At 38.1% G+C, this 24,427-nt stretch overlaps 3 protein-coding genes across 5 annotated transcripts in view; 2 read left to right on the forward strand and 1 right to left on the reverse strand.

The window, feature by feature from the left end:
• The window catches only part of LOC115417793 (glutamic acid-rich protein), a 60,564-nt gene extending 54,052 nt beyond the window's left edge, over positions 1 to 6,512 (forward strand). Inside the window, exons 3-6 of the mRNA XM_030131912.1 lie at positions 1,252 to 1,620; positions 2,180 to 2,297; positions 2,978 to 3,088; positions 5,734 to 6,512. Of these exons, the coding sequence (XP_029987772.1) occupies positions 1,252 to 1,620; positions 2,180 to 2,297; positions 2,978 to 3,088; positions 5,734 to 5,908 (773 nt within the window). The 3' untranslated portion in view covers positions 5,909 to 6,512. The remainder of the gene's footprint in view (positions 1 to 1,251; positions 1,621 to 2,179; positions 2,298 to 2,977; positions 3,089 to 5,733) is intronic.
• A 507-nt stretch (positions 6,513 to 7,019) lies between these two features.
• On the forward strand, positions 7,020 to 13,303 carry tyrp1b (tyrosinase-related protein 1b). The gene is made up of 9 exons (XM_030147973.1): positions 7,020 to 7,152; positions 8,087 to 8,445; positions 8,647 to 8,755; positions 9,320 to 9,533; positions 10,410 to 10,614; positions 11,913 to 12,080; positions 12,484 to 12,663; positions 12,756 to 12,902; positions 12,989 to 13,303. The coding sequence occupies exons 1-9, from the start codon at positions 7,139 to 7,141 to the stop codon at positions 13,192 to 13,194; spliced, it is 1,602 nt and encodes a 533-aa protein (XP_030003833.1). The 5' UTR covers positions 7,020 to 7,138; the 3' UTR covers positions 13,195 to 13,303.
• Positions 13,304 to 16,317: 3,014 nt separating this feature from the next.
• Positions 16,318 to 24,427, reverse strand: part of LOC115428273 (multiple PDZ domain protein) — a 41,946-nt gene continuing 33,836 nt past the window's right edge. For 2 of the 3 annotated variants that reach the window (XM_030147186.1, XM_030147177.1), the window contains exons 31-44: positions 24,345 to 24,419; positions 23,893 to 24,228; positions 23,655 to 23,738; positions 22,677 to 22,870; positions 21,215 to 21,362; positions 21,050 to 21,121; positions 20,774 to 20,897; positions 20,542 to 20,585; positions 20,148 to 20,270; positions 19,672 to 19,776; positions 19,018 to 19,121; positions 18,833 to 18,859; positions 18,627 to 18,750; positions 16,318 to 17,687 (exon numbers count right to left, since the gene is read on the reverse strand). In XM_030147186.1, the coding sequence (XP_030003046.1) occupies positions 17,541 to 17,687; positions 18,627 to 18,750; positions 18,833 to 18,859; positions 19,018 to 19,121; positions 19,672 to 19,776; positions 20,148 to 20,270; positions 20,542 to 20,585; positions 20,774 to 20,897; positions 21,050 to 21,121; positions 21,215 to 21,362; positions 22,677 to 22,870; positions 23,655 to 23,738; positions 23,893 to 24,228; positions 24,345 to 24,419 (1,707 nt within the window). In that variant the 3' untranslated portion in view covers positions 16,318 to 17,540. The remainder of the gene's footprint in view (positions 17,688 to 18,626; positions 18,751 to 18,832; positions 18,860 to 19,017; positions 19,122 to 19,671; positions 19,777 to 20,147; positions 20,271 to 20,541; positions 20,586 to 20,773; positions 20,898 to 21,049; positions 21,122 to 21,214; positions 21,363 to 22,676; positions 22,871 to 23,654; positions 23,739 to 23,892; positions 24,229 to 24,344; positions 24,420 to 24,427) is intronic. The other variant, XM_030147191.1, reaches the window with a different exon arrangement.

Raw genomic sequence — 24,427 nt, forward strand, 5'->3', positions numbered from 1 at the left:
CCTGCTTGTAATTTTCACAAAACCCTGAAACTGCCCTGGTATTTGTCTTTAAACATTTAGCTGCATCAGCCCAGGAGCTTTGGTTAAGCTTGCATTGTTTGCATAGTGACCTGCTTTAGGAGAGGAAAGCTCATAAATGAAGCTGTGTTAATACATTTGACAAATAAATTGGTCAGGGGTATTGTAACTAAAAGCAGGCAGATACTTCAGTTGTGTTTTGGTGCAATTTGGATTGAAAACCAGCAATGTTTTGCAATGCAAGAGGAGGCTTATGAGAGGGAAAACATGAGAAAACCTTTACTGAGGATAACTACACATGGACATTAATAATTTATCACTTCACACTTCTAAAATAATCTCAAAACTGTGATGGTGTTGACGCGTGCAAAGACTGATTTATACACATTTCGCACTGTGAAAACACTATAATAAATAGAGATGGGATTTCCGAATAATAAACAAGAAAATATATAGAATAAATTTGCTGTGTAAAATATAGAAAAATACAGGTAAAATGCAAGAATATGGGAAAAAATATAAATAAAACTGGATTACATCTGAGCAACACCAGAGCAAATTTTGGCTAGAATTACTCATAGTATTCTTTTTTCTAAACAATACTGACATGATAAAAATGTAAATGCAAAGTGTACTACCCTACCTGGTGTGTGTACTTTACAAACAGGAACTCAGCTCCTTGACTTTGATCCACATCAGAACAAACAATGTAAAAAATAGCACAGTGCAAACGAATTGTAAATAACTAAGTGTAAACAATAACTAAGTGCGAATAAAATACAATACGTCCCTGAAATAACAAAGTAGTTGTCTGTGTAGATTCTCATTAGCCCAGGTCATCGTTCTTCTTGGTAGTTCTTCTTCTTGCAGTCCAGTTAAACTAAGAAGAACCACCAAGTAGAACAAAGGAGTTGTAACCTTAATGGGTTGACAAAGCTGCAAAAAGATGCATTCAGGTGCATTGAGCTAGCTATGGACAACTTAGAAACATGTCGTGAAAGCAGTGTTCTCATCGTCCATTTGAAAGTGCCGTTTAATAGACTCCAGTCGTTCACGAATGTCACATCTCTAATAATATTTTGAGTTGCTCTATGCTCATGTCACACCAACTTTTCTCAGGTGCAACACATCTATGCATTATTCTACATTCCATAGGTCCACTCGACAAACCTTAAACCTTGGCCTCTTGGCTTCATTTTCATGTGTGTGTCACATACCAAACCCCTCTTCTAGAAGTCCTGGTGATCTCTGCCCGAGAGTCTGATGATGATGATGATGGTGATGATGATGATACTGCTGTTGGTGGTGGTGGTAACGGTGAAGTCTCCATAGAGCAGAGCCCCGAGGGCCACCCTGAGGCTCCCACACCGAGCCCATCCCTGAGTGGGACAGGGATAGGGGAAAACACCCTTGATGAGGAGAAATCTAACCACGGCAATGAGATTACCACCCCTACAGATGATATTTTACCACATGACCCTGCCTTGGCTCACCCTGCTGTGGAAAGTTTTGTCAAGGATGTTTTAGTTCAACCCTCTCAGGTAGAAGGGGAGCAACTGGGTGAAGCCAATGAGCTGGTAGAAGACACAGCTGGACACACAGGTAAACGAAAACATTGAAAGATATCATCATGCGAAACTTTCTTTAAATGAAATTCACCTCTTTGTTCCACATATGGTGTTGAAATTTACCTTTTGTCATCGAAATAAATCAAGAAATTATGTAATGTTAGAGTCTAGCTTTTAGACTAAAAAGAACAGCTTAGGTGCAAATGATCTGACAACACTAGACTAGACCAGAACAATGGAAAAGATGATTTCCTGATTAGATTAGATACGATTTAGAAGAAGCTGAGAGTTAATTCAGTTCAGTTCAGTTTTACAGTATATATATCTGAAAGCCCTTCAAAAATTCAGGTCAAGGCCATGAAGACACAGGTAGGTTGTGTAAAATGACAAAGTACAGAATACACAGTATGTTCATCTTGTCTGGGAAACTGTGATATGAAAGTAAGAGTAGACATTATGTTAGATTACATCATCCTTTGAGAGCAACTGAGAAACAGTAGTCTAGCTGAATAAATATGTGCTGTTCTTTGAAAATTATTTTTTACTTCTCCTAAAGTCCTGCCTTCGTCCTCTGTTGTTGTGTACGTCTGCAGAAATAAGCGAGCTTGGCCTTGAAGCTTGGAAGATTGGGGCTATTTCTGCTGCAGTCCTTCTGGTTTTGGAGACAATCGTCATTGTCCTCTACATCCTCAAACGACGCACCAGGAGCAGGTTGGTAACAGCTAATTTCCCACAGAAGTGGTTTCTGTTGACTTAATCTGTCACAGTGCAACAAATTTCCAGTATGCTGAGAGATCCAAATATGTTATATTGTTGTTGTTTTGTGCTTAACCTGTAGTCATGTATTAACAGAAGGTTCAATACCCTCATGCAAAAATGGATGTCTACTGCAACCCTGATCTTATTTCTCAATTTTTTAAAAATTCATCCTTGTTAAACAAAATCTTCTCTTTTCCACTTTTCTTAAGAGTTGGAATTAAAGCAATACTTTTTCAGAATTCACTCTGTACCAACCGTATCTCAGAGCCTCTGCTCTAATAGCTGAAATAAGCCATCTGATTGCTAGCTGTAGTACCAACAGCGTTACAATCACAGATGGGACTTACAGAAGTGCTGGTACATGATTGCCTCTGATGTTGCCCAAGCTGCAGCTAACATTTCCACACTGATAGATGATGAAATGAGGAGGCTGCGCTCAGTATTGGCTCAGTATTTCTCTGTTAACAAAGAGAGAATTGTCTTTCATCAGTAATACGCTGTACTGCTGCAGTTTTTCTTTGTTATTTTTCCATGAAGCACTCTGCAAAATGCAATCAATTTTGTAGAAGTGCAGTAGTAAGTAACACTGGTGATTTCTGTTTATGTTTGTTTGCAAATGTGTGTGTGTGTAGTAACCCGGCCCTACAACGGGCATGTGAGGAAGGGTGTGTTGAACCAGAAGCAGCCACAGGAGGTGACTACAGCGACGACACACTACCTGCAGGCAATGGGGACACTCAACAGTATGTTTACATTCTCCAACACTTGATAGAAATAGGTGACGAGTAAAATCCATTGGTATGTCTTTCATGAGTAAGAGATATAGTGTTCCTTCAATTCTTCGAATTTATTTCTTTATTTCTTTATTTACGGATCCCTATTTGTCTCTACCAAAGTAAAGACTATTCTTCCTGGGGTCCATTCCCAATATTTAAGTATTACAATTTTTACATTTACAAAGCACATAAAAAAAGACATAGTTACTTTAATTTAGCATTGTTTCAATATTGATTATTATTATTATTATTATTATTATTATTATTATTATTATTATTATTATTATTATTATTATTATTATTATTATTACTTCTAAATATAAAAGGTTAGAATTTATATATTTACAAAGCACATAGACAGAAAAAAAACAAATTAAAACCCCAAAATGTAGTTACATTAATTTAGCATTGTTTCATTATTGTTCTAACTGTAACCTACTACTATTCAGGTCAATGCACCACAGTTGGCTTACAGTGGGCAAGTCTGACATCAGACTAGCGTTGGTGGCAAGTAATGAACATCTCTTGTCATTTGCTTTAAGACTTCACTTTATTAATACATCTTAATGCTTTGAAAAGTATTTTGAGATGTTCAGTATCGGCAAATGATATTCATCATTTAGTCATATGTTGAAATGTCATTATGATCATTTCTACTTTTTTGCATTTCAGATGTTTCATGTTTTTCCTTTAAATTGTCACTTGCTTGTACATATGCTGTATATGATCTAAGTGAAGAGCTCATGTATGCACAAGCATTTTACTCCTGCCGGATAAAGAAGGAAGCCAAAGATCAGTTGTACTAAACAGTAGCATAATGTTCTGATGTCAGGCTCCCTTTAAATAAATAAATGTCTTTCTGGGCTTCATTACAGATTAAAGGTGCAATAGGGCTGAAGATCTCATTTCTCTGTTCAATATACCTGGTGCTATTACTACTGTGACACCTGATTTAAAGACTTCCATCATTACATTGTAATCTTAACATGATTGTACTGAGCTTTAGGAGTGCCTCTCTGCTAGGCTCCCCTTTCTCTTTGTCTAACTCCCAAATTCACTCTCAGAGTCTGATTTTCTGCCGTCACTGAACTGACTGTCTACTAAACAGTCCACTTGTCACAAACACTAGTCTGATGTCAGACTTGCCCTCTGTAAGCCAGCTGTGGTGCATTGACCTGAATAGTAGTAGGTTACAGAGAGCACCAGTTGAGTGCTTCTCAGCTGATTCCCTCCTGGCTGTTTTATAAGCCATGCTCCCAGAAGGCTGCTCACTGTGTCACATGAGAGTGTGAGTCCCATGAATCCAGAGTGTTACAGAGAGAAACGGTATGTGACCATCTCAAAGTGTATGTTTAGAGCATGTATGATAGATAAGAAACAGAAATGAAGACAAAGAATAAAAGAATTCATTTGCACACAGCTTCATCTGCTTATCATACATGACTGAAGTGAAAGTGTGCAAAACAAAAACAGAAATCTGATGCATGCCTGACACAGAGGATACCTAGACAACACTGAATTATTTAACAGCACAGAGGAAAATCCTCTTGATATGTGTCCTTGCATATGAGACTTTATAGCAGCAGTGACAATTCAGTTGTCACTGGAAGAGGGAATCACTATCTGCCAACTTACAACAAAACTTACTCCCCAGAACTGGATGTCTTTAGCAGGAGTTTCATTTCCATGACTGAGGCACAAAGCGCCATTCCTTGTACATGCATGAATGCCAGAAGCCATGGTGCAAAGCAAACAGATTCAGTGTACATGAAGTGGAAGTAATGAGAAAAGCCTGATCGAAATCATGTAGGTTATGGAACATGAAACACTTGAAGCCTCCTTGACAGCATTTTTTAAAATCAAGGTGATGTGAACACAGAGTAAATAGGTGCAGTAGTGCAGAAGTAATGCACCAGGCATTTCATGATGTTTAATGTAGTTTATTTCTCCCTAATTCATTTCTTACTATACATTCTTAGTGTACTAGATTTGGAAAGATCCAAACTTAACTTCAGAATCTTCTACCTTTTACATTCAAGTCTCGTCACACAATTCTTTGTTAAAAATTGCAGATCAATGAGATAAATACATTTTGGGTAAAATGAAGCTATTTAGCATCCATGGCAGACACCCTGGGAGTTAAGATGACTGTGTGAGTACCCTTGGGGTGATGTCAGCTGGGACGCACTAAAACAATGCAGCACTTTTAGACATTCTTTCACCCAGGACACTGTCACCTGCAATTAGTCAATAATGTCAAGTGATCTATTTATACCTGGGTTTATCATTACATCCCAGCGTATCTTCTTTCACCTCCATTTGTAAGTTTCTCCATCTGGTGTGGAAGTCGTTAAACAAACAGACCTTGCAGTGAGAGTATTAGCATTTGCACACAGCAGCATATTCAACAGAAGTTTAACAGCCCTCATGCATAAAATCGTTTTGTTTTAATTTTACTGAAAGGTAAGAGCACAGAATTAGAATGGGTCTGTTTAGTACAAGACTCCAGTTTCATGCACTTTCAGATTTTTCTAACAAACATCCCTGTATTTTGTCTGTATCTCTAACAACCGTTAAATGGCTATAAACTGCAATCCCATTTTGTCCAACAGGATAACAGTACCTGACGCCTCTAACACTGCCTCAACCCTGGCCCAAAACAAAGAGCATCAGGAAGGAGAGAATGTAATACCCATGTCAGACCTCCCGCCCAGCTCCACAGAGGACTTGGCCAACTCTGAAGCTGGACCAGATCCCTCACAAGACAACAGGACATCAATACTCTAAGGGGTCCAGCAGTTCTTAAGTTCTTAAATGAACATCTAAATGAAACATCAAATGCCACTCTTCAGTTCTGCACCAAATTCCTATTTACCTACACACTCATTGAACGCTCCTAAATTGTCAAATCCAGTACACTGACTGTAATGATGTCTGTTTGGAACAGCTCTGTATTTGTGTATGGATGAATATGTGCATGTATGTGTGTGGACACAAAGACAAGAGATACTGTAATATATTTGGCATATTTGACTCTGTGGAAGTAGGCAATAGGTACATTAACAGGTGTGTTTATATGTGAATGAGTGAACATGAGAAGCATATGTATTAAAATACAACTTGCATGTATAAAAGTGTTAAAATGCTATGAGTCTAGGCTAGGATTATATTGTTCGGGATTTTTTTTTTTTTTCATAATGACCAAATCAGTCATGCTGGAAAAAGTAGGTGAAATCACATTAAAGGGGAGGGCATGAACAATTTCCTATCTCACTAGAAATCTGTAGTAACATTTTGTAAAATGTACAAAATGTATTTGAAGCACCATAGAGGATAATCTGCACCTGTTCAAAAGAATAACACCAGCAAACAAAAAACAATGGGTTTCATTGTTTAGATGATGTGTAGAATTTGATTTGACCTGCCTTCAACATAACTCCTGACCTTTGTATCATCATTTGTGATTTGACAGTACTGAATTAAAACAGTGAAGCTGATTGTGTCTTTTTATTTGAGTCCTTTTCTCCTGTTATGTATTTTTAAACTGCACTACAGGACTCTGTTTTCACATTCCATTTTTAATTAGGTTAATGGAAGAGAAAATATACAAATTTGTGTGAAAAAAAAAATAAAGATTTTTTTTTCTCCATGTGACACCTGCCAGGCCACACAAATTCCAAACTGTTACCATTTTATTATATGAGTAAGAGTTATTTCCCATGTATAAATGAGACATGACTAATATCTCACAGTTGAGTCTTTTATTGTGGGTGACCACACACACTGGCGTCATTTGGGTTATGGTCACAAGGCATATGAATGAGGTTTTGAGAAAGAGCTTGAACCCACATGTGCATCCATCTACACTGTGGTGGGATTGTGATTTGTGCGTCTGTGTGTGCGTGACCATACAAGCCCCAGTAAGGTTTGGTCATGCGCTCGGTAGCTATTTAAGCCACGAGAGGTGAATAGGCTGACTCTTGGGGGGCTACAGTTCTGCAGACAGAGAGGAGCAGCATGCACAGTCAGAGGTAGGGGAAAACCCATTACACTGGTGCTTTTTCACATCATGAACTGTGGAATACAATAGCTCTTACAGCTTCACAGTGTAAACATCTCAGCAGTGTCTATAAACTAAAAGTAAATACAAGACTAATGTGCTGTTAAACCATTGGCAAAATTACAGAATAAAAACTCTTTCAGTGGGAAAGGATTTATTACAAGACACTGTATTGATGAGCTAATTTTAGCTGAGTTCCAAATATTATATGTGACTGCAATTATGGCATTCACTGTTTTTTCCAAAAGAGTCAATTTAAAACATTTTTTTCTATTTTTTATTTTTTTGTGTGGCAACTTCACAATAAAGGTTGTTGTCCCCTTTTTGGACAGTAATTGCTCCCGTCAAATTATCAGTGATTCATTTGTAGTCAACAACCTTTAAAAGACAAGCAAATCTTACTATAAAAAAAGAAGTTGGTTGAAGTAAATCAACCTTTAGAGTCTGTTGTTGAAAGCATTTCTGAAGTGTTGAAAGCTAATGGCTTTTTGAATTATGAGTAATAGCTAGTGCTGCCTGCGGGGTGTGAAAGAAGTGAAGTTTCAGAAAAATGTTAAGACGATTGGCTTTAACAACAGACCACAAGGTGACTGCGTTCTTCTTACACTTCATGTGTAAGAACACCATTAGTGTATTGAGTTTTTTTCTTTTTTTTTTGTCTTGATCTCACTAAATGCAAGCTGGCTGCAGCCCCTAACAAATCTGGACATGAAAAGTTGCTTAGAAAATGTCAATATAAAACAATGCTTTCTGACATGGAAGACATCTGTGAAGATGTGCCTTTTGTTCCGTGTCCAAACTACTTAACCTACATTTCATTCTTGCCTGATTCTCCAATCTGACTTACACTATGTATCTAAAATAATTCTTCTACTGTCTTTACTTTCACCTCTGACTTGTGGTAGCATGTGGAGAGAGGGTCTCTTGGTGCTGACCTTGTGCGCCACCTTAACTCTGGCCCAGTTCCCCCGGGAGTGTGTCACCGCTGAGGGGCTACGCAGTGGCCAGTGCTGCCCCTCCCCTACAGGGTCAGCAGGTGATGAGTGTGGTTCCAGCACAGGAAGAGGGCAGTGTGTGTCCATTGCAGCAGACAGTCGGCGCCATGGACCCCAGTACCCTTATTCAGGGCGTGATGACAGAGAGAGGTGGCCCCTGCGATTCTTCAATCGCACTTGCCAGTGTAATGGGAATTTCACTGGTTACAACTGTGGTCGATGCCGACATGGACTGACGGGTCCAAACTGTGATCAGAGGATCTCTGTGGGTAAGGATCCAGACTTTAATCTAAAAATCCAGGTCATTCCACAGTGTTTATCTCCTACTGTACACTTTAAGGTCTGACTGAGCCTTTAAAATGGAGAAAAAAATCATCAGCCAAGGGAATAAGTGCAGAAAGGAAATGTCTAAGTTAATTTTTAATATCATTTTCTCTCCCCATCTTCTCCTCTTATTAACCTTGCTCCAGTAAGGAGGAATATCATGCTGATGACTGCAGCGGAGAAACAGGCATTTGTGAATGCTTTGGACCAAGCTAAGAGAACTGTTCATCCTGAAATTGTCATCTGTACAAGAAGGTACATGAGTGTTTTAATAATAATACTTATAATTCTTGATAAATAATTAAATTCCAAGAAAACATCAATTTTTTATTACCCACTCTTTAGTCTTGTGTTGAGAACAGACAGACGGCTGAGCTCTGCCCAGAGTCCTGCAGACTTCATGTAGTTGAGTCTGGCAGTAATGCAGCAACGAGTGAACACATGCTGTGTTTTAAAGACAATCAATTAAACGTTTCTTGTGGCAGCTTTCTGTATAAGCAGGTGAAAGAGCAGACATGTTAGTTAGTTAGTTAGTTAGGAGCAAAGGGAATTATTATGTAAAGGAACAGGACATGAATCAGGGAGTAACCTTCTTCAGAGTCAGCTGAGAGTTATTGCGGAGTCATTTTTGAGTTAATTCTCAGCTGCATTCCTCTCAAACTATTCATCAAAATATGCATTTCTTTGGTTTAAAGAGTCTGAATATATTAACTTGTCTGTACCTATTGCATGAATTATTCTCATACTGTGAAGTATATTCTGAATTGAAACACATTTAATGCTAACAGACTGTCACCCTGCTGTTCTCTTAATTGCTAGGTACCAGGAGGTGTTTGGGCCTGATGGCAACACCCCCCAGTTTGACAATGTGACTATTTACAACTACTTTGTGTGGAGCCACTACTACTCAGTAAGCAAGACTTACCTGGGGCCAGGTCAAACCAGCTTTGGTGGGGTGGACTTCTCCCATGAGGGTCCAGGATTTGTCACCTGGCACCGTTTTCATCTGCTGCAACTGGAGAGAGATATGCAGGTGTGTGGATGGATGGATGGATGATGGGGAGGAGACTGAGAGATGTGGATACTAGAAGGAAAATTAAAAAAGGGAGCAGCTGTTCAGGCTGATGGATGGAATGAGAGAGAAGGAAGTAAGGATGAGGGGAGGGGTGATCAGAGGAGGAAGGAAAGAGTGTGGGGATCTGAGGAACTGGAGACAGCATGGAAAGATACCCTGGAGGAGGAAGAAGGAGAAGGATTGGGGGGGGGGGCAAATACACAGACAAATATAAAAATTACATTCAAAACCACCAATTAAAATTCTGCCAATGAGTGAAGAAGAAGATGTGGAACCATTTTGCCGAGAAATAATTAGTATCATGTTATAACAAAAATATACACATAACAAGATGTGTTTCATGTTATAACACAGGTCATTTTCAGATCTAGGCAAGATTTTCATACATATTAAGATATTTTCATTAATCCAACTTATAAACATATCAAGATTTTTTTTTACATATATAAACATACATAAACATATCAAGATTTTTTTTTTTTTTTTTTTTTTACATCATGACAATATAAATTATAACAGTGTGCTCCTAACAGTAAGTGAAATGTTTCAGGTTATGACAAGATAAGTACTGTACTATTATAACAGGAGTTTCTACTTACAAAGTTAAAATATCATCTTATCTATAACAGTGTGTGTATAATGTATGAATGTATCCAACACTATAACAAATGCTTCAGTTACATTTTATAGTAACATGATACTAGTCTGTTTTTCTGTTTTGGCAGTATTAAATTTCCCATGGATGATTAACATCAGTTTAAAGTTTAATTATTTACATCTGTTCATGAATCCACTCATTAACTGCTGCTTTCTGTCCTTATTCCACCTATTCAGGACATGCTGGGTGACCCCACCTTTGCCCTTCCCTACTGGAACTTTGCCATCGGAGGCAGCGAATGCGACATCTGCACTGACGACTTGATGGGAGCTCGAAGTAGCTTTGATATGAACTCCATCAGCCCAAACTCTGTGTTCTCTGAGTGGAGGGTCATCTGTGAGAGTGTAGATGACTATGATACTCTGGGCACCATCTGTAACAGTAAGGACAGTGGCAGAAACACAGCCTATATCTCATTGCAAGAGAGGGTGATGCTGATATACAACATAGTCTCAGCTGCATCAGAAAAGAGGGCAAAGAGCTCATAAAGAGAGCATGTAGAACATAAGCTGCTATAAATAATACCTCACAGCTGTTGTGCTGCATTCAATATTGCCTGCTAGTCGTACAGTTTGTTTCAAGCTATTCGACTTGTTAAACATCTTCTTCCAAGCTTTTGTGTGCATCCAAAACACTGACCCCTGCATCTTCAAACAGCAGATTGAAAAACATGTAGTTCTTTTTTTTTTTTTTTTACACGTAAATTTCTCACGAGTGCAGTGGTTTCTGCCACAATAAGGCATGTTTGTGTAACAATGTCATGAGCAAGACCTTAGGTGATTAGAGCCGGATCTCATTCCACACCAGATTACAACCCTGATTTAGTACTTCTGCCTCAGTTTTCAAAAGCAACTAATCCATATGCTATTTTCTTTTCATCTGTTTTTTTTTTTTTGCAGAATAATTAGCAATGCCAATCCTCTTTTGCTCTGTTACAAGCAGAATAAGGAGGGGTTCTTTTTTGAACAATTGCTTGTGTATATGCAAAAAAGCTGAGGGAATTTGGTAACAGGTACAACATGTGAGCAGGCAACGTGTGAGTGATCTGTCTCATTAATCCCTTTAGAGAGTCATGACAGACTTGGTATGTCCTGCATCAACAAGCAACGTCTCCTTAAATGGGTGAAGGGGGGGGGGGGGGGGGGGGGGGGGTTTGCCTCATTTGTGCATGTGCTTGTTGAAGACAGGAATCTAGCAGTCTTCTGTGTTTCTTTGATCTGAGGGAATAATCTTCAAACAGGCAGGCAACTCAGTTATGTAGCCTTCTGTTTATGCGCTTGTGTGAGCGCGTATGTGTAGGAGAAATAGACAAGGAACAAAAAAAAAAAGAAAAAGAAAGAGAATAAAATCAGTTCAGTCACAGAGCTCCTACTCACTACTGTTGACTTTTATTGAATAATTAAAAAAGAAAACTGCCATCCTGTCATGTTTAAGACTGATCAAACTAGTCTAGTCTCCTACACGAAATTAGAAAGTTGTTAAATAATGCAACATTTCTAATCATTTCCTTTCTATATCATTGGGGACCTCTGGCCTAAATTTGAACTGGTTGCCCTACTAATCAAAAAGTATAACTACTGCAGAAACAAAGACCTCTAAGGTATGCTGATACGTCTTCTTTTTACACACACTGGTAATATTTCCAGTGATATCAGATTATGTTATTGTTCCATTCACAGGTACGGAGAGCAGCCCAATAAGAAGGAACCCAGCAGGAAATGTGGCACGGCCCATGGTGCAGAGGCTGCCAGAGCCCAAAGACGTGTTGGACTGTCTGCAGCTCAACACCTTTGACACTCCTCCTTACTATTCAACCTCCTCTGAGAGTTTCAGGAACACCATTGAAGGTGTGTATTTGTCATCACTGCAGATTGTTTTTTTAACAAGAGTTTTTCACACATCCAACACTCTCAGGTGCAGGTGTGTTTGAGAGTATCCCTACAATCTCTCCCACACACTGCTCTTGATCAGCATCACAATTTATTGATCATACACCCACACTAATGTTCCTGCCCCTGTGAAGCGCATCTTATCGTCAACCAAAGGAAAATATTTTTATTCTAACCAGCTAATTTTGCATTTCAGAGCCACTGAAGTACTGTGTAGTTGCACAGATACAAAGCCAGAACTGCACTCACATGCTCCATACTCCACCCACACTCACATATGGTTTGCTCCAACACAGCATTTGTTGTTCCTAATTTTGGCAGTTCAGTTTCAAGTAATGGCTTTTTGGTCCATATTTTCTAGGATACAGCGCCCCCCAGGGGATGTATGACCCTGTAATCCGCAGCCTCCACAACCTGGCCCACCTCTTCCTCAATGGGACAGGGGGACAGACCCACCTCTCACCCAATGACCCCATCTTTGTACTGCTGCATACCTTCACAGATGCAGTCTTTGATGAGTGGCTCCGCAGGCACCAACCGGGTATGCACAGACTAAACTTTGCCTCACACATACAGAAAGATTACTCACTCTGAGGAATGAGGAGCCGGATGAGCCTATTTTTTCTGTTGCAGGTGAAGTAGTGTACCCTGAGGAAAACGCTCCCATTGGACACAACCGGAGGTTCAACATGGTCCCGTTCTGGCCTCCTGTCACCAATGCTGAGATGTTTGTCTCTGCCCCAGAAAACCTGGGATACTCCTATGAAGTCCAGTGGCCGGGTTAGTAACAGCACACACCTTCAGTATATTCACTAAATTCAGTGACCTCCCACAAACCATGATGACCTTTTCCTCATTCTCTGCAGCCCGTGCGTTCACCCTGTCTGAGATCATCACCATAGCTATTGTTGCTGCGGTGCTGGTTGTGGCGGTGGTGGGCGGTGTCATCGCCTGTGCAGTGCGTGCCCATTCGTACCGCTCTGCAGAGGCCTTGGAGCCTCTGCTGGGAGAAACATTCCGACGCTACTCAGAAGACGACCGAAGGCTGGACAAATCCCAATCTGTTGTCTAAGTCGACGCCTTTATAAAGAGGCCTCAATATTGTCATGCATTGCTTTTGCCTTTTTTTTTTTTTATTAATCTACTTCTTCTAATAAAGTTGAACTGGTTTCGAACCCAGAGTCTGTGTGCCCATGACATCATCCTTACCATAAATTGTGGTTCTGGTGGAAGAGTATGTGTTTGACAACTACAGCAGATGAATCTCTAACTGCTGTCAAGAGGTCAGACTGCCTGGACCAGTTCAGTCTATAGCAAACGAGCAACTTTCTATTGTTAGACACAAGTAGGCTACTGGAACTCCCACTTAATTGCCTTTTCCACTCCATTCCTAGATGTGAGGACTCAGTCATTTGATAACTCTACAACGCATGTTGTTCAGTTACTTATGCAGATATTCATCTATTGGCTGAATAGCTAATGGTATAGGCCACGTCAAGTTTCAAATTTTGCAGTTTTTCTAGCAGCCTAATTCTGCACTTAAACAAGAATAGTTCCTAATGAAGAGTAATTCCCCTCTATTTACCTCATTGCCGGTTTCTTTGCACATACAGAACATAATCAACAAACAAATGAGCGACCCAGTAGACCTGATTTTATTTTCCTGGCATTCAGCAGATGAACATCAGAGTAATGCATACATTTTAATGCATGATTGGTTATATTTCAATTAGAAGACAAATATCTGAAGACGAATCCATATGCTTTATTTTGTAATGCCAGCACTTTTAATAGGATGTCTTTTAATTTCATTTCCACATTGTTAGATGACTACATTTGCTAATAAAAGACTTGAATACCTATTACAGTGTATGGCAGTGTATTACAGTTACTGTGTGAAAATTATGTGTACATGATGTAATGTTTGAACAGACGGTCTGAGTCAATACCAGAGGTCTTTAGCTGCAGGCGCAAATGTACTTGTCTAGAGCCTGAGGCTAACTAACACATCAAACCACTTAGCATGTAAAGTTGCCTCTGAACGAAAAGTGAGATGAAGTCCTGGCAAATTTCCATGTCTTCATAAGAGCACACACACCGCCCTCATGTGGATGTAACACACTACTGCAACAGAAGGAGTAGATTCAGTTTCCAGATGAGTTATAAAAATTTTAAAACATTATAGAGCCTAAATATTTTGCTCTGCAATATCACACTTGCTTATTTACCTTAATATGAGAGATTTACAGTGACAAAGAACAGTACTTATTGTTAACTATTATATACTGATTACAAAACATTTAAGACTCTGTAACTAAACTTTAAGCCCACTGTACGGTGGTTACACTCACACATATATTAAAATGAGCATGTATTCATTGTTAAAGAGTATGCTGATATTTGTTAAATATCATTGCTCATAACTGACTTGAATTTATTTATTTATTTATTTTTTACAAATCTGCTATTATCTGCTATTAATAAGCTATTCCTTCTTAACATATACAGTATATTATATGTAATGTTATACTAAAAAATGCTGCAAGTGCCTTTACTATCCACAAAACAGTAGAGGAAAAAGGGCAACTTTTGTTTGGGATATGTGATTTATTTATTTATTTTATTTTTCTTACTGGAAAAGAACATTATAAAAGACCGAGAACTGGACTGAATTACTTGGGACTTTTTTTTTTTTTTTTACAGTGCATCTAAAAAAAAGAATATCACAGGAATAGCTAGAGAGGAAGAGATTTTATTTGGATCCTTATCATTTGGCTGTTCTTTCTGTACCAGCAGGTTACAGTAACAGCTAAAGACAGTCCTGAGGGTTTATTAATATGCATAGATGTGACAGTCTCACATGGAACAATTGTTTGGCCCCCATTATTGTCCCATGAGAGTGAATCATTAGAATCACTCATGTCAACTGTACTCCAAAAAATGCTAAAATGGACTGCATCCACAGTCCAGATTGGCCCCTTATTCTTGGTGGAAAAACAGGCCAGACAGGGCCAGAGAGTGGGAAAGGTCCCACAGCCTTTAGCTAACTGAGGAATATTTCTTATGAATGTTTGAAGTAAAATGAATTTGAGCTGAGTTGCAAACACTTTTCAGTATTTTAATTACAGAGGATAGAAATGCTAGCTTTTCCCACTTTAGAGCTTTAGGAAAATCCAATAAAGTGAAACTAAATTCTTTAGGCCACATTGGAAAAACATATAGATATAAAATGCTATTTTTATTTTTGCAAAGTTAATATAGGAAACACCTAAATGATAATTTTGCTATTTGTCCCTGTTTAAACCCACTTCACGCCAGCCTTTAAGGCAATTGTTCATCTGGAGAGGGATAAAGCAGACTGTGATGCCTGGGCTTCAATAAAGCTTGCAATATGAACAGATGGCTTTGATTAATGTGGAGCCTCCAAACAGGATTTCCCTAGATATCTCCTATTTCCTAAATGAGACATTTGTGTGCAAATGCATTGTTTGTCAAGTTGTCACCAGTCACTCTAGTAATTAAAGTGAAAGTTCTGTACATCCTGTGACTCACACTGAAAACATAATTGCCTAACTTTTGACTTTTTTTTTTTTTTTTTTCCATATTTCGGCAAAATGCTATACCCAACTAATGATCTCTTCCTGCGCCTCCCTCCTGTTGTCACTGTAATCCCTCCTCTGTCACTTCATGATATACTGTTTGACAAGCACATCATCCTCCCACCTTAGCTGAACCTGAATATGTTCATGTTTGACAAAGAAGAGAAATTCAGTGAGAAAGTGAGAGAGAGAGAGAGAGAATGCAAGAGAGACAACATACCCACATCTACAATGAAACAACATCAGGGCAAAATTAAGCTCACTGGTTTGGAAATGCAAAGATATGCCAAAAATGCAAAGCACAATTCTTGCATATATTCTTATAAATGTTACTGCAGGCCCAGATGTCCTTGTTTGCTAGTTCAGATTCTTCTTTTAAATTCTCCTTTTTGGTGTATGTGCAGTAGGCACATCAAATAATACAAAATGTCCAAGTCCGTACAAAAAGAATGAGACAAAAAATACTTCAGATAACAAATAGAAATATTCCCCAATCTTTGGCATTCATCATAAATACTGCATCATAGATACAATTTCTTAAGGTGACCTCAATATTTGCCAAAGTTAAAAAAAAAAAAAAGAGAAGACACAAAAGGTCTAACAAATAAACATTTAATAAGATGTGTTTAGGTACATTCAGTTAGGCTCTGTGGACTACCAACATAAATGAAAAGAAATGTGAAAACATCAATATCACAGTATAAATAAATTCATATAAAACAACTGTTCCAGGTATAAGGAGGTTTTAAATTAAAGATTGTACATTACACTATAACAATACTTTCTTGAAGTATCTAAAAAACATCAAGATGAAGACTACGAAAGCAGAGGTCACTAGATAAATCTGTTATTTTTACAGCTGTGCTCTGTATCTGCAGTACATTGGATACGTTCAACTAACTGGTGTTAACAGCTGTTTTTCCAACAGAGGAAATCAAATGAATTTTTCTTTTTTTAAATCTTCTCAACATAAGGTGGCTATTATTGCTAATCATGAATGCGTCACAATAATACATTAATCTTGTAAGAGTCCATTAAATCATATGAGTATTATAATAAAACATTAAAAGAAAAATGAGTAAAGCAAATGTCCTAAAACCTTAATGCCATACAAAAGATTGGCAGAAGCACTTGGCATGTTCGGGGTCTTAGGAGTTTATCAAGGAGATTAATTCTGAATGTACAGAAGTCAGTGAGTTACATAAATACAAGTCATTCTCATTGTCTTCAGAGATGTGTCTCTTGTATTGTTGTGAACAGTAAATTCAGAGGTCTGTGGATGGTCATTTATTTATGAGTGTAATCACTTTTGCAGTGTTGCATAACAGTGTTGTACCTTTATCAGCAGCTAAACAGCAGCCATCCAGAGTATGATTTGATTATTTTGAAAAGCATTAGTTTGATAAATCCTCATCATTCTGGACCCTAACACGCTGGCCTGTTTAATATGAGTTTTCATGGTTATATGAAAATATTCACGAGAGATGATTGTAATTACATGAAGACTCATACAACACCAATGCATCAGTTCAAATTACACTGTACATTACCAGAATATTTTTGAGAATACTGTTTACATAAACACATTCAGAGACCTCCATCCTATGTTGTCAGTTAAAGAGGTAGCTCCTTCAAGCAAAATACAAATAAATTCATTCTTATATACTTTCTTAATGATTTTAAGCCAAGCATAGTCAGTTTTACTGTCTATGTCCACCTCCTGCAGTCTGGGTAAAGCAGTTCTGTGGGATGCAGCTACCTCATGCCAGGCTCCACTTTCCTAAGAAATGAATCAAAGAGAAATTCGAGAAGTTTTGTCTTAGGAGAGTACAGTCAGGACCACAGATCCCTTGGTCTTCTTCAGGATGTCCACAGCTTCAGCATGAGTCACCCCTTCAAGGCAATGTCCGTTTACAGCAATGATCTGATCTCCACGTTTCAGCCTGCCGTCCTCTACAGCTGCACCCTGTAGGACACAAAGACCAGTCAGTATCAACCAAGATCAAGGACCATGGATCCCAAGTACATAAGAGAAAAACAAACCAGTTCATGTGGACATTCATCTGTATTTACTTGAAAAAATGTCACAAAACATATGTATGTATATATATATATATATATATATATATATATATATATATATATATATATATATATATATATATATATATATATACACAGATAATTTGAATGAATGAATGAATGAATGAATTTATTTTTGGTTTGATTTGTACATCAATCATTGCACTTAGTACAATAATTATAATAAACATAAAAAACAAAAAAGGAATAGGCTAGAAGCAAAAGCTTTTTTTTTGCCTATCCTTTTCACCTGATCCACTACTTATATTAAATTAAATGTGTACAGCATCAAGCATCGAGCATTCACACCACAAACAGAAAAAAAAATCAGCAACAACAAAAACATACCTATCATCTCAATTCAATATTCCTGAATAATTTTAAACTTAAGGCTTTTTTTACTTTGCCAAAGTAGTGAATAACTTAAATGAATCATCAGGTGACTGGTTATATAATTATGATTTTACATTAGTGGTTATGTCATCATATCTATTGCTTATAGCAAATTTTGACAGCAGATATTTTTGATTTGTTAAGGCTGCAAACCCAGTGCTGTAGCTGACAAAATTAATAACAGCTGCATCTTATTTAGGTGCATCATTTTCTGGGTCTAGGATTGTGTTTGTCAGCTCGTGGGACTGACACTGACAAAACTGAGTAGATCAGAGCGATCGTTAATCCTGTAAGAAACACCAGTGCGTTTCCTGTTATAATAAGCCAAAATATCTGCTGTGGAAAAGGTATTTTGTCAGTGTAGTGCAACATAAAACATGTCTGAAACAGGATTCCCAAAAGGACTTCTCCCTGGAGGACAATGTCTCACCTTGTTGAAGACAGATTTAACATATATGGGCAAATCTCCATGTGGACTTCCGAATCCCCCTACGATGCTGAAGCCCAGACCTGAAGAACCTCTCTCTAGTGTGATGGTCTTGTACATGCGAGCACTGTTGGAAAACAAACACAGTAACAATCTGGGTGTCGTGTCTGGCAATCAGCTCAGCACACTTTTCAAAGCATCTATTTCACTTGGTCTTTCTCTCCCTTTGTACATTGCTGGATAGAGAAGTATTGGTAAAAAAAAAATGCTTAATTAATTTGTCCTAAAGTTCTTCATATGCTAGACTTCTTCATTATGGTTATTTGGACCACAAAGTACCTTGTCCCCTTTCAGTGAATTGCCCAAGAGGGACACAAATTACATAAATTCATACCAAAGATTGTTGTGAAAGCAGGGCAGGCTGCTGGGCTGGCCTGACCATCGGGTGTTAGTATTAGTGTGATCCTGTGTGCTGCATCCGCCAGCACCTGCTGCCACCTAGAAAACAGACACAGAATATCATTAAAAATGCATACACAAAGACAGATACATTTTTAGCCACCAGTGTTAAGTGACGCATTAATGAGCATTATGCTATACCCTGCTGCTAATATTGTAATGTTAGTACAGTGTTAGCAGAAATGTGAAACCTTTTCATGGCAAATCTAATCCTGTTCCTAAAAATATAATTTTCCCTGCAGCAAAAATAAATAAGAATATCTCCAGAAACTTATGAATAGTGTGCAATCAGTGTCATTCGCATTACTGTCTCAAAATGACAGTGTATTGTTCACATGTTAAACACTGATAATGAACAACTACTGAAGATATCAACCATCTAATTTTATTAACAATAGCTTAACAATGTATCAGTTGCTTTCCTTTGTAATTATTTTTGGTGACTTTTACAAAACCAAACATGACAGAGGAGAAGCACATTATACAGCACTGACAACACACTACAGCAGCTTACTGTCACTACTGAAAAAGTAACGCAGCCGACACAGGAATTATGCATTAACTGCTGTGTGTTTCTTGAAGACATTACCTCCAGTCTGATGGTTCCTGTGGTGTTTTTGAGCAGGGCTCCAGCATGGACATGAGTCATTCCTCGGGTGGACACGTCATTTATACTCAGGATCCTGTTTCCTGTCTAATACACACACAATCTTTATTAGTCGAGTGTTACATTTGTGAGTGTATCGGTTCCCTGCTGCATCCTGCAACCTACATGATTGATCATCTAGACACTTTTAGTTCCACTTTTCTTGTTAACTATTCATGGCTTCTTTAAATACTGTGAATAAAGGCACGAAGACACAAATATCTCTGCAATACCACAAACTAAGTCTGCCATACAATCCCACTTCAAAACATCCAAAAATATTTAGCCCAGGGGAGCTTAAGTCCCTTATAACAGTCCTCTGTGTCCAAAATGTTATGAACACACACACACACACACACACACACCCACACACACACACACCCGGCAGCTATACTGCACAGCATATGGACACTCCTCACCTGTAATTGCTGTGTTTTGGCAGCCAGGCCATTGGTATCCATGGTAGCGATAAAAAGAGGTACGTTGCCATGGGGACTGCCCACTCCTCCTGCTACACTGATGCCCAGGGAGTCACATGGACCCTGTGGTGACACCACATATTGTATATCCGATAAGGCAATAACAGTGGCTGCAGATTCAGCACATGAAATCAACATTTCAGTGTTGTATAAGCCAGAGATCCAGACAGATGAGGAGGCTATGAGTCCAAAGTGAAGTTTGTCATTTCAGTAGAAGAAAAACTCTATGGTGCCCTGATATTCTATATCAGAATGCACTTCAAATTATAGATGATTACCACAAAAAAAAACAGACAAAATAAACGAGTATTGATTTTCTTGTTGTATATCTTACCTTTTGTATTACTACTTTTTTTATGTCAGGGTGATCTTGAAATGCTGAGGAAAAGTTAAAAGAAATATGTTTACATTATGGGCTTAAGGTTTTAACAACAAAAAAAGGAAAAAAAGAAAAAAGAAAACAACACAATTTGTTTGGCATCAAATGCACAAGGCTTCTGATTTTGTCAATACGCATATGTTATACTTTTCCTGCTCTAAGACTCCTCAACATGAAGGCCACTCACTGTAGCTCCCTGTTTTGCTATCTATCTCCGTCTGGTGGCCAAACGAAGTATCACATCCACTTGAAGGGGTCAGGGTTGAACAGTCAGAATCTTCGCTCTGGATAAAACAGAACTTAAAGAATTCCTAGGTCCACAAAGCACTAATGTTAAAATATTTCATGACGATAATAGTTCAGCTATACTTTAACAAATCACTACAAATCAAAATGCCAAAAAATATATATTTTTAATTTTCTGTGGTAAATTACTATCGACTAGTCAAGATGAATATTTTACCTGGCTCCTCTGTGAATACTGTAGGCCTGCTTTAAAACGAGCCACCTCCAGGTGGACCACTCCGCTGCACTTCTGTGAAGATAGTAACAAGTCACACATATAAAAATATCAACAATTACTTTTCCTTTTTTGATTTTGTATGTTTAAAAGCTAAACTTGCCAGACCTGTAGAAGCTTCTCTGCATCTTCGTGTGATGATGCACGAACATCCTCGCCACTGATTGACAGAATCTGGTCACCTAGCAACAACCTGCCATCTGAATCTGCTACGCCTCCTCTGATGATATCTGACACAAAGATGCCCGTGTCATTACTGTTGGAAGAAAACAGAGGTCACAGACTGTGTCTTTTCCACGCTTGTAAAATATACAGCATTATATGACCTATAAGCATAATGTATAATGTCACACTTCATTTTGCGCATCAGCAGCTACAGTAGAATCTGCACTTAGACTCTTTAGAAACTGTAGTAGCGAATATTCCCTGCAGTGTGACTCTGTGGCTTAGTTCTTTGTCCTTTATTAGTGTTTTGCCGACAACATTATAATGACATTGTCTGAATTCTGAAAAAGTGGTTGCTTAATACATATCCATTGTGAAAGGTTGCCATACATTCACTGAAACACTTGGGTTTTAACATAAATCTAAGGTGTACAGCAGCAGAAACACAGCCTATGTTATCTGTCACCTTCACAAGGTGCATGAGGTGACAAGGTGGTGGTAATGTGATCGCACACATGTGAACCTTACACAATTTCCAAGTGACACTTTTTATTAACAGTTTAGGTGCCAGAGTTTTTTTTTTTTTTTTTATATATATATTCTGCTGTGATATCAAGATTTTTAAAAACTGTCTGTTTCATTAAGTAATTCTGCTTTTCACAGAATTGCAACTTTGGTGCTTGAGGGTTAACAAAATGACTTTGAGATTAGAGATAATAGGTTAGAAAAGAAATCAATGTGTTTTATAAAACACAGCTTCTAAACTGGAAAAACTGCCTTTGAGGGAAAATATTAACTAAAAAGATAAAAATCACACCCATAGTGCATTCACTGTTAGTTTGATATTCAGGTCCTCATTTATTGACAAATTCCTTTGAGGAACTGAAATATGACATCACTAATGAGCAGCAAAATTAAATGAACTATTACACTGAATAAAATTACTGAGCTTGTTTTTAGACATTTTGAAGTTGAAATTATTATATAATATTATTATAACTACACACTGTCAAATATTAAATTATATTATATTATATTATATTATATTATATTATATTATATTATATTATATTATATTATATTATATTTAGGGCTGTCAAAATTAATCCATTAATACAGATTAATCCATCATCATGATTAATCTGATTAAAATTTTTAATGCAGTTTAGCCATCTGCAGTGCAGAATGACTGAACGTCTCTGGCAACACTTTTCAGGCAGTTTGTCCGAGTAGAGTTACCATCGCGCATGCGCAAATGGGCATTTGATCCGGTAGTGACAGGCAGCAGAACCAACCCATAAAGATGGAAGACGCTAAACAACATGTTGGCCCTCTGGATGGAAATATGAGTACAAAAAAAACCCAAGACAGAACAGTTGTTTATGTTATGTTATATTATTTTTACCTTTTTCCTACAGTACTAAAGCCTAGCCCCTCTCCAGGACGAGGCCTGAGCTCCAGACTGAAGACATCCCATAAGTCCTCCTCCCTGTAGGCCTCCTGGTGCCTGAACACGCACAGGCAAACACGCTGGGTGGTGAGTCGAAGCACACCAATGGCCTCATCATGAGTAGCCTGCCGCAGGTCTATTCCATTTACCTGGGTCAGATTAGCAGAGATGGAGAGCAATCATTTCTTTCACTAACAGAAGATGGGCTTAATGATATGATGAAGAGCGCCTCAGAATGGTTAGTGCCTCACTGCGGGTAACAGTCTCAGACATTTTATTATGTACAACAATTTAAAGCTTATTAACTCAATATTTATTGTTTTCAGTGGACAGTCATAAAATAAAGCATTCAAAACAATGAATTCATTTGCAACCAGACACTTCACATTAAGCTCTGAAAATAACAGACAAAATGAAATGATACAATCTACTAAGTTTACTTGATCTTCACTTCATTTTATTTTCCCAAAAATCTTCAAATCTATCAATAGTTTAACCAGAGTTTGTTTAAAGATAAATACAAAGACCTGTCTGTTAACTCTGCATCACCTGACATCAAATTAGCTATATAAAATCTCACCAAATAAAGTCAAAAATCAAACTAAAGCTGTAGCCATCATTAGCTGATTGTACAATTTATTTTGCATTATATATTTTATATTGTATTTCTGATTATCTGTAACTGTGTATGTAGAGGTCCAATTTTTCACTATCAGCAGCTAAAATGGTGTGTACAGCACATCCATACTGGAACCGAAGCAATTACTCTGTCCCATTATAAAATATAATATTCACACATTTTGAGATAAGACAAGACTATCATATCCTATCATTCTATCATTACAGGAAATACATATAAATTGATACGTGTGTCTGAGCAAATGTATCTATAATTAACATATAATGGTATGTTTTTGTGTGTTTTTTGCCCACCTCTAATATCTGGTCTCCGGCCTGCAGCCTCCCATCCCTTTGTGCTGCTCCTCCATCATTTACCTCATGGATTATGACTGCCCCCTGGTGGAAAATCAGAAAACAACCTCATTATTGCAGAACTTAACATAGGTCTATTACTGTAGACTGAGCTCTGAATATTTAGCATTTTGGAAAACACCATGCAAATAAAAACCACAACACTTGTTCATGTCTAATGTGAGTCAGACGCACTCACCAGCAGAGTGTCACATCCTCCTACAATGCTGAGTCCCAGGCCTACATTTCCTTTATTAATTTCTATTGCAGTTTCCTTTCCTGGCACAATGGGACAGCTGTGGAGTTCAGGACCTGCAGATGTAGGCCCTAACCAATCAGTCCGCTCCGTGGTGGACGATGGGATGGTACAGATTGATGAGGTGGAAGCTGAGACAGGAAAAGAATGGGAGGAGGAAGGATTGAAAGAGGAGGGACAAGAAATAGACGACGGGAGAGACAGAGAGGAAGTAGGACTTTTGGAGCGGCTGATGGAGAGTTTGACGGTGACCCCTTGTTTGAGAATCAAACTAGACACCTGAATATAGAGAAGACATATAAGTCATGTATCATTAAATCATACTGACCTTGAAGTCCATATTGTGTGTATGTGTGTGTGTAGGTGTGTGTGTGTTTGTGTCTAGTAGTGTGTACCTTGTCTATGGATTGTCGGCCTACAGGTTCATCACCCACTCCAATAATTCTGTCTCCAACCTTTATCCTGCCATCCTTCACAC

Source organism: Sphaeramia orbicularis, chromosome 1 (genome assembly GCF_902148855.1).
Source record: "Sphaeramia orbicularis chromosome 1, fSphaOr1.1, whole genome shotgun sequence".
In the NCBI taxonomy this organism is placed as follows: Eukaryota; Metazoa; Chordata; class Actinopteri; order Kurtiformes; family Apogonidae; genus Sphaeramia; species Sphaeramia orbicularis.